This window comes from Petaurus breviceps, unplaced genomic scaffold (genome assembly GCF_028583685.1).
Source record: "Petaurus breviceps papuanus isolate PSGF00001 unplaced genomic scaffold, PetGlider_PUasm1.0 80, whole genome shotgun sequence".
Lineage (NCBI taxonomy): Eukaryota > Metazoa > Chordata > Mammalia > Diprotodontia > Petauridae > Petaurus > Petaurus breviceps.
In genome coordinates, this window is record NW_027186540.1 from 3,819,696 (window position 1) to 3,829,571 (window position 9,876).

The window sequence follows — 9,876 nt, forward strand, 5'->3', positions numbered from 1 at the left end:
CTCTCTCTCTCTCTCTCTCTCTCTCTCTCTCTCTCCCCCCCCATCTCCTCCTCGTCTGACTGCTCTTACTCACAAGTCCCCCAAAACTCTATCACTTCAATTTTCCCTCTATACTATCTCATTTCAGATCTCATCAGCTCCCAAGGATTCAATGATCATGTCTACATAGATGATTCCAAGATCTATATCCAACCCTAGTCTCTCCTGAGTTCATCTTGCATCATGAATTGCCTGTTGAACAATGCCAACTAGATGCTCTGTGAGCATCTCACATTCAACATGTTCCAAACAGAATTATTTTTCCCCTCTAAACTTCCCTTTCTTCTCGGTTTTCCTGTTATTGCCAGGAATGTTAAGAATGGGCCTCAAGTTTCTTGGGCTAAAAGATTATTTCACCCCATCTTTTTGCTGGCTCTGCTTTTCCAGAATTTGTTTAGAAACACTATTTTATGGTTGTTTGGAGGTGAATATGGGAGGGTGACAGTGATTTCCTGCTTACTCTGCCATCTTAGCTGCTGGAAGTCCTTCCCTTCCCAATCTTATATACTACTTCCCTCTACTCATTCTATGATCCCCCTATACTGGCCTATTTGTTGTTCTTCACACAAGACACTCCATCTTGGGTCTCTGGGTCTTTGTACTGACTGCCCCCTACACTTGAAATACTCTTTCTTCTCTCTTCTACCTCTTGATGTACCTGGCTTCCCTCAACACTCAAGCTTAAGTACACCTTATTTACTTACACCTTATTTAGGAGACCTTTTCTTGTCCCCTCAAGCTATTCAAGCCTTTCCTCAAGGCCTTTCCTGCCCTCTGTTCTGTCTCTGTCCTGTAAGTACCTATTTGTATACATGTTATCTCTCCCACTGGAATGTTAGCTTCTTGAGGGCAGGGACTGTTTTTTGCCTTCTTTGCTATTCCTTAGCCCTTAGCATAATGCCTGGGATATAGTAAATGTTTGCTCAATAAATCCCTGTTGATTGATTGATTGAGTCTGGTCCTAACAAGCTGCAATGGGTTTGGGCAATAGGCCAAATGAAGCCTGTATGTCTATAGTCCAAGGACATATGGCTTTTTACCAGACAGTTGATAACCAGGTAACTTGTTTGTTTTTCTTCTTTTCTTTCTTTTTCCTCTTTCCTTCCTTTCTTCTTTCCTTTTTTCTGCCACAGAACTTCATGAAAACATTTATTAAGAAATGGAGGGGTTATATAAGATCTTCACAAGCATGGAGGCATGCACTCACTGATGAAAGCACAGATCTTTTGAAGTATTAACGACCTCCATTAAAGGTCGTTTAATAAAATTAAATATCAAAAAGGTTCTTTTTGTGGAAACACATTTCTGCTATCACCTTTTTTTTTTTGTACAACTGAAAAAAAAATCAGTTTTTCAGTTGGGAAAGAATTTTTTATAGCCAGTGTCTCTGATAAAGGCCTCATTTCTAAAATCTATAGAGAACTGAGTCAAATTTATAAGAATACAAGTCATTCCCCAATTGATAAATGGTCAAAGGATATGAACAGGCAGTTTTCATGAAGAAAATAAAGCTATCTTATAGTCATATGAAAAAATGCTCTAAATCACTACTGATTAGAGAAATGCAAATCAAAACAACTCTAAGGTAGCACATCACACCTGTCAGATTGGCTAACATGACAAAACAGGAAAATGATAAATGTTGGAGAAGATATGGGAAAATTGGAACACTAATCCATTATTGGTGGAGTTATAAACTGATCCAACCATTCTGGAGAACAATTTGGAACTATGTCCAAAGGGCTACAAAAATGTGCATATCCTTTAACCTAGCAAGGATACTTCTAGGTCTATATCCCAAAGCAATCATAAAAATGGGGAAAGGACCCACATGCACAGAAATATTTATAGCAGATCTTTTTTGGTGGCCAAGGAAATTGAGGGGATGCCCATCAAAGGGGAATGGCTAAACAAATTTGGCATATGAATGTAATGGAATATTATTGTTCCAAAAGAAATGATGAACAAGCAAACTTCAGAAAAACCTGGAAAAACTTACATGAATTTATGCTGAGTGAAGTGAGCAGAACCAGGAGAACACTGTACACAGTAACAGCAACACTGTGTGATAACTAACCAATGCGAACATCCAAGACAACTCCAAAAGATTCATGATAGAAAATGCTATCTCCACGTGCAGAAAAATAACCATGGAGTCTGAACACAGATTGAAGCATGATATTTGCTCTCTCTTTTTTTGTTTTTTTGTTTCTTCTTTCTCATTGTTCTTCCCTTTAGTTCTAATTCTTCTTTACAACATGACTAATGTGAAAATATCTTTAATATGAATGTATATGTAGAGCCAATATCAGATTACATGATGTCTTGGGGTGTGGGGGGAAGGGTAGGGAGAAAAAATTTAGAACTCAAAATCTTAGGGAAGTAAATGTTGAAAACTAAAATTAATTAATTAATAAAAAAAGAAGTGAAAGAAAAATTAAAAATCAGTTTTTCAAAACATAAAAGATTGGAAAGAAAGAAGAAAAGCTTGTCATAATTTTGATTTTTTTTTCCTTCTCTGATATAATTGGCATTTGAGAAAAGGACCAGGCAATATTGGGCTAAGTCTAGTAGCACACTGTCAAACTTAGTTGCATTCAGTCAACCAACAAGTATTTATTAAGCTTGCCAGGCCTAGTGGGCCTGGGGCTCCTCAACCAGCAGCAGCCTGAGCAGACTTCAGGAGAGTGAATCACTGTTATGGGAATGGGAATTTAAGATCTTCCCTGCCCTTAGGCCCTTTGATAGTCTTAAGTGACTCTGAGAACCTTCCTTGATTTGAAAATATACTCTGCCCCCCTAATCAGCTGCATGTGGTCATCTAGAGCCTGTAGCAGGAGGCTTGTTTTTCAGGAACACCCACACCTTGGTGTTTTGTGATTGGGCAGTGGGTCAAGAGGGTTGTGACATTCTCTGAGCCAAGAGAAGGCTATATATACCCTGATGTGAGGTTTTGTTTTGGGGCTCACTTTGAGAAGAGTTATGTGATTTGACCAGATGAGACTCTGGGCAACCGTTGAGCCCCCCAGCTTTGAAAACCCAGATGTTAGTGCTTTCCTCTCTGGTAACTAACTAGGTATGGATGTAATGGTCAGACAGTTAGGAAGCCTGTCTGCTGATGTTTCTCTGTATTTGTTGTCTGCTTGTAACTTGTTTGTATTCTCTGAAGTTTGGAGTGCTGACCTTTCCCCCCTGAACTAGATAAATGACATATGTTTGATTAAAGCAAGATTGCTAACCCATTTTGAGTTGCTTTCCTTTAGAAAAACAGATCTAAAAACCTGTGTTGGCAGCCACCCTGTATATGCTAGGGTGCTTGCTGCTATAATCACCAGCAGCTGTGGCAGTTTCCAGACTTCTCAACCCATAAACGCCAAAAAGAAAGTAAAAGGTCAGTCAGGAACTCTGCTGGAACTGGGTGGAGAAGAGGTCTTCCAGCCCCTGCCCCTGGGGCAAGAAGTGGCAGAGGCACAACGGCTGCAGCTACTGCCACGTGGCTGCCTCTAGAGCTCCTGGAATGCAGATCATAGGGGGACCAAGCAACCATTCAGAAGGTAATCACTCTTGCTTTAACCTTCTTGGATCTGGATTGCAGTCTTGTGTGGTGGTCCTGGGGTGTGTGGCCAGTGTATCAGAGCTTGTGAGGGCTGCAGAGAGGGCACCCTCCTAATAGCTCTGGCAACTGTGAAAACCCCAGCGATTTGGGACATAGCTCTCTGCAATCTGGAAGTAGAGTTCTACCATGGCAAAGAGATCAAAAGTCAAGTAACTTGATGGCAATATGAGCAAGTGGAAGCAGAACAAACAGACCATAGAATTCTTTTTTGGGGACAAAAAGGATCAAAATATGGAATGGGAGGAAGACAATGAAGTCAGAATTAGGCCGTGGAAGTCAAGAAGGATTTTGAAAATCAAGTAAAAGAAGTGGAGGAAAAATTGAGAAGAGAAATAAGAATGATTCAAGAAAATCAGGAAAAGTGAGTCAACAGCCTGCTAAAGGAGACCCCCCCCCCAAAAAATACTATAAAACAGATCCAAACAAATGAAAAAAATAGAAGGCACTGTGAAATATCTCATTGGAAAAACCACTGACCTGGAAAACAGATCAGGAGAATTAGACTACCTGAAAACCATGATAAAAAAAAAAAAAACCTAAACAACATCTTTCAAGAAATGATCAAGCAAAATTGCCCTGATATTCTAGAACCAGAGGGCAAAATAGAAATTGAAAGAATTCACCTATCACTTCTTTAAAAAAATCCCAAAAAAGAAAACTCCTAGGAATATTATAGCCAAATTCCAGAGTTCCCAAGTCAAGGAGGAAATACTGCAAGCAGTCAGAAAGAAACAATTTGAGTGGAAACACAATCAGGATAACACAAGACCTAACAGCTTCTACATTACAGGATTGAAGGGCTTGGAATATGATATTCTGGAGGTCAAAGGAGCTAGGATTAAAACCAAGAATCACCTACCCAGCAAAACTGAGTATAATGCTTCAGGGGAAAATATGGTCATTCAATGAAATAGAGGATTTTCAAACATTCTTGATGAAAAAACCAGAGTTGAACAGAAAATTTAACTTTCATATACAAGAAGCAAGAGAAGCATGAGAAGGTAAACAGGAAGAAGAAATCATAAGGAACTTATTAAAGTTGAACTATTTACATTCCTACATGGAAAAATGATAATTGTAACTCATAAGACTTTTCTCAGTACGAGGATAGTTGAAGGGAATATATATGTGTATATGTATGTATAGGAGGGTGTATGTGTGTATAAATATATATGTGAGTGTGTGCATATGTATGTACATGTATACATAGATAGACAGCACAGGATGAGTTTAATATGAAGGGATGATATCTAAAAAAATAAAATTAAGAAGTGAGAGAGGAATTAATTGGGAGGAGAAAGGGAGAGAGATTAAGGTAAATTATCTCATATAAAAGAGGCAAGAGAAAACTGTCACAATGGAGAGGAAGAGCAGGAAGGTGAAAGGGAATAGGACAACCTTACTCTCATTGAATTTGGCTTAAGGAGAGAATAACATACACACTCAATTGGGTATCTTACCCTACAGGAAAGTAGGGGGGAAGGGGATAAGAGAGGGTATGATAAAAGGGAGGGGAGATTGGGGTAGAGGGTAGTTAGAAGCAAACACTTTTGAAAAGGAATAGGGTCAAAGGAGAAAGAACAAATGTGGGGCAGGATAGGATGGAGAGAATTATAGTTAGTCATTCACAATATAACTACTATGGAAATGTTTTGCATAACTACACATGTACAACCTATATTGAATTGCTTATTTTCCCAGTGGAGGTGGGTGAGGAGTGAAGAAGGGAAAAAATCTGCAACTCAAAGTTTTCAAAACAAATGTTTAAAAAAAATTGCCTTTTACATGCAATTGGGAAATAAGATATACAGGCACTGGGGTATAGAAATCCATCTTGCCCTACTAGAAAGTTAGGGAGGGATGTGGGAGGATATAAGAGAGAACAAATTGGGGAAGAGGTATTTGGTAGGCTTGATATTTTGGGGTGTGGGTAGGGGAAAGATGGGTAGAAAAATCTGTAACTCAAAATCTTGTGGAAATGAATGTTGAAAACTAAAAATAAATAAATAAATTGGAAAAATCTATATAAATCAATGTTTTATCTCTTCCAGCACCGGGACAACAGTAAATACTTAAAATAAATATACATTGAATTTAACTGGGATGCAACTAGGGCTAGAGGGATTCAAGTTGCAACTGTCACCTGATGAGGAAAAGGACAGGGACAGGAACAAGCATTTATAGTGTGCCTAAAATGTACCAGGCCCAGTGCTGACCATGCACTTTATAAATATTATCTCATTTGATTCTCCTTACAACCCTGCAAAATAGGTGCAGTTATTATTCCCATTTAACAGCTGGAGAAACTCTGGTAAACAGAGATTATTAGTGACTTGTCCAGGGTCACACAGCAAGTTAGTGTCAGAGGTCAAATATGAATTGGGTCTTTTTGACTCCAGGCTCAGAGTTCTCTGTACTACTCATTCAACTGCCCACCTACTGCAAACTGGAAAAGCACTAAATAAGCACCTGTGTGCCCTCTCTTCTCCTTCTATGGCATCTGAATGATAATAATAGCATTTATGTAGGGCTTTAAGTTTTTCAAAGTACTTTATATATGTTAGCTCACAATAACTCTATGAAATGGGTCCTTTCACATACCTATATACATACACACATACATACATGTGTATATGTATATGTACACACATGTATGTATGTGTGTGATATATACATATATAAATATACATGCATATATATGCATGTGGCTAAGAGAAATTAAATGACTTGCCCAGGGTCCTAGAGTAAGTAGGTGAGTGCATGAGATAGGACTTACACTCAGGTCTTCCTTACTCTAAGACCAGCACTCTATCACTGAGCCAACTAGCTGCGCATGAAGACAAACAGACCATGGCATCCAGTGTAAGCATGCCACATCTGCAAAGTACAGAATATGGTTAAAATGGGGAGGGATGTGTTTTAGCTGTGCCAGTACATTATCCACCTTGCCACTTCTGGGGTCCTGCCACAAACTTGTCACATAAGGATGGGGTCCAGGGAGGATAATAAAAGACAGATCACGTGGTTCTTCCTTTCCCTTTCCTTTAGACTTTTAGTTTGAGATTCAAAAATTGTCCTTTCCTAATTCACAACGTCCCTTCAGTAGGTGTCCTTCACATGTCTTAAATGCCCATTATGTTTCCCAGCTATCTTCCTGAAGTCACACTTATTTCTGGAAAGCCAACCAAGACTAACGGAAAGTACAGAACCTTGAATAAAACTGAGTAGCAGTGTTTGAGAAGAGATATACCAACACTTGGAGGGAGCAGTCACATCCTCTGCTTTCCTAAGTAAATTTCAAACTATGGAAGCTTGTGCTCTTGGAGCTAAGTCCCAGGATATCATCTTATTGAGGGAAGAGAGCTAGGAGGAAGGCCCCAGGGAGATGATACAGAAATATAATAGGTGAGATTCTGACATCTGTGGAACACACAAATCTTTTTGTATTGTAATGCATTTTTGTTACAATGAATGAGTCAAAACTCTGTGATTCCATACATGTGAGAATACCATTCACACACACAGATTGACAACTTGGGCAATGACTTAAGGAGTAACTTGGTAGGATAAGTAATTTGCCTGTAGCTCCAGTTTGCAAGTGTAGGAGATGGGATGTGAACCCAGATCTTCTTAATTCTATCCAGTAAATCAACGACATCCAAACTTGGATAATATAATGAGATCCACAGTGCAGAATACAACCCAGCCACACCTGGACATACTGTGCAACTCACTTAGTCCCACCCAAAACAAAAAGGAGAGTGGGTTTTTGTTCACCAGTAACTAACCCAGGGTACAGAGGTAGCCCTCAGAGTGTCAAAGAGCCCCGTGGAAGTGAGGTGATTTGGGCATCCAGGGATGGGTGTGAATTTCCCCAGTGGACCCTGCACAGTTGCTGTTCTAGAGTCCCAGGTAGAAGCTAGATTATAAATGCCCTGAAGGAGACTCAGAGTGGAGAAAGTGGGGAGCTTGAACAGGAAGGAAATATCAGATTGGGAGAGTGCTGGTAGATGTATGGTTGTGTGAGAAACAAATCCACCAATTGGCTCTGGAAGGGAGAGTAGGCTGGGACCCAGCTTCCCACTCTCTATCTTCCTACCCTACAATTGATTTATCATAAACCCCTTGGGGATAGGCCACAGTCACAATCTGGAGACCAATACATTTTGCCTTGCTGCCTCTCTTTAGCAACAAGACCATGAGGATGTTGCAAAACCTACATTCCCTGGCTTGCTTTCTAGAGTATCATCATCATCATAATGGCTAGCTTTTCTGTAAAACTCATTTGATTCTCACTACAATCTAGTGAGGTAGGTACTATTACTGCTTCCATTTTATAGATGAGGAAACTGAGATTAAGAAAAATTAAATAACTTGTGTAGGTCAAACCTTTAGTAAATGTTTAAGGCAAGATTTGAACTCAAGTCTTTCTGATTCTAAGACCCACACCCTCTCCACTGCACCAGCTGGCTGCCTCTTCAGCAAGCTACCAGATCATACTTAATAGCTATGTTGTATAGAAACCTTCTTTATAATGAGATTTTACCTGAAATAACCTTTATAGTTAACTAAATTATCATGATCATAGGCATACTTAAGACAACCTTCCCAACAGCCACTTGTACAGGGATAATACAGTTACTACTGGCTGGCTACTACATGCCTAGCATGATCAGGCAGTCCTCCTTTGAGTACAGTGAATGAGTAGGGGTCCTGACTTTGAGAGAAAGGGAATATGGGAAAAGATGACTCTCTAGCTAGTGCGAAAAAAGAAAATGACATAGGTCTATGTCTAAGAAAATACAGATACACTCACACATGAGGGAATAAGATAAGGAGTAAAGGAAGAGATGGGTTGTGTACAGAGTTTGGACCCTTTCCCAGTCTCAACTCTCCACCACCCCCCGGGATAGCCATGTTTTAGGTGCCCATGACAGATATAAAACAAGTAATTAATGCTATTTCAGTAACATGCATATGTTTTAGTAACCAATATTTATTTTGTATTAAAAATAATGCCAGAATAGCCTAGTACGTGATTTAAGGGTATAACATTTCACCATCACCCTCTGTATATTTTTTCTTTTTTTATTGTGTACTTAATCAAGTTTACACTAGTAAACTACATCAAAAGAACAATAAAAGTTTCTGTGACCTTTCTTAGTCCTTATAATTCTACACGTGTACTTTTTCCATAGTTGTCATCAGCATTTACATCATTTACCATTCTACTTTTCTCTCACACTTTGCATTACAGGCCGGCCTCACATAATGCCACTGGGACCAATCATTGCTAATAAATGGTAGCACTTCCTTTAGGAATATTCTCCCAACCCCCACTCACACTGGCAGTTTGGGTCCACACAGGGCTGTGGACCATTTCTTCCCTCGGGGTTCTACCGTTGGGTAACCCTAAGGGGCCAGGGTTTCCGTTACTGTTGCTTATATCTGCTATGCTCCCCCAGTATCAATTAACCAGCTAACTTCTCTCCAATATCCATCAAACAGCTGATATCAAAGTATTCTTTTACAAAAGGGTATTTACTGAGAAGGTATAGCAAGAACAGTGGTTATAAAACAATCCCCAAACCAGGAGACAACACTCTCCTCCTGTCTATGCACACAAGTTCCCTGGGAAGAATGAACTAAAATTTAAAGTACAAACATAGCTTAGAGCAGACATGGTGCCAAGGAGTACCTCTCAACTCCTGTCCCTGGGAGTCCTTTCGCTCTTCTAGGAGTCCCCACCAAGTTTTCTTTGGGGTGAGGTATCACCAATGGACAAGTCATTCCTTTGTGTATCTGGAATAGCTTCTTTTATGACTCAGTGTCTTGGCTTATAGGTCAATCCACTTCTGGGCTGGGTCAAGCAGGTCTTTTGGCTGCTTCGAGGGCTCCTCACTGGACTCATCTAGTGTGGCTATTGGCCTCTGGTGGTCTCTGTTATCGACTCTGGTTGCTGAGGGGACCTTTTGTAGCTCTTCCAGCCTTGTGAAGCTCTTGTAACCTGGTCCATTCTGGCTTTGGATAATCATTCACCTAAGATCAGGAAGGAAGAAACACAATAGAGTGGAAGTGCCAAGAAGTCAGGGACACATGGTGACTGAGTAGGAGGTAAGGTCTGCTGCCCCACTCCGACCTGGAAGCTCACAGCAGTCCTCTCACATAAAAACTAGGAAGAAAGGAAGGAAGGAAGGAAGGAAGGAAGGAAGGAAGGAAGG

At 40.0% G+C, this 9,876-nt stretch overlaps 1 protein-coding gene across 1 annotated transcript in view; it reads right to left on the reverse strand.

The window, feature by feature from the left end:
- Window positions 1-8,721: 8,721 nt before the first annotated feature.
- The window catches only part of LOC138175985 (regulator of nonsense transcripts 2), a 201,454-nt gene continuing 200,299 nt past the window's right edge, over window positions 8,722-9,876 (reverse strand). The window contains exon 22 of the mRNA XM_069106651.1: window positions 8,722-9,694. Within this exon, the coding sequence (XP_068962752.1) occupies window positions 9,691-9,694 (4 nt within the window). The 3' untranslated portion in view covers window positions 8,722-9,690. The remainder of the gene's footprint in view (window positions 9,695-9,876) is intronic.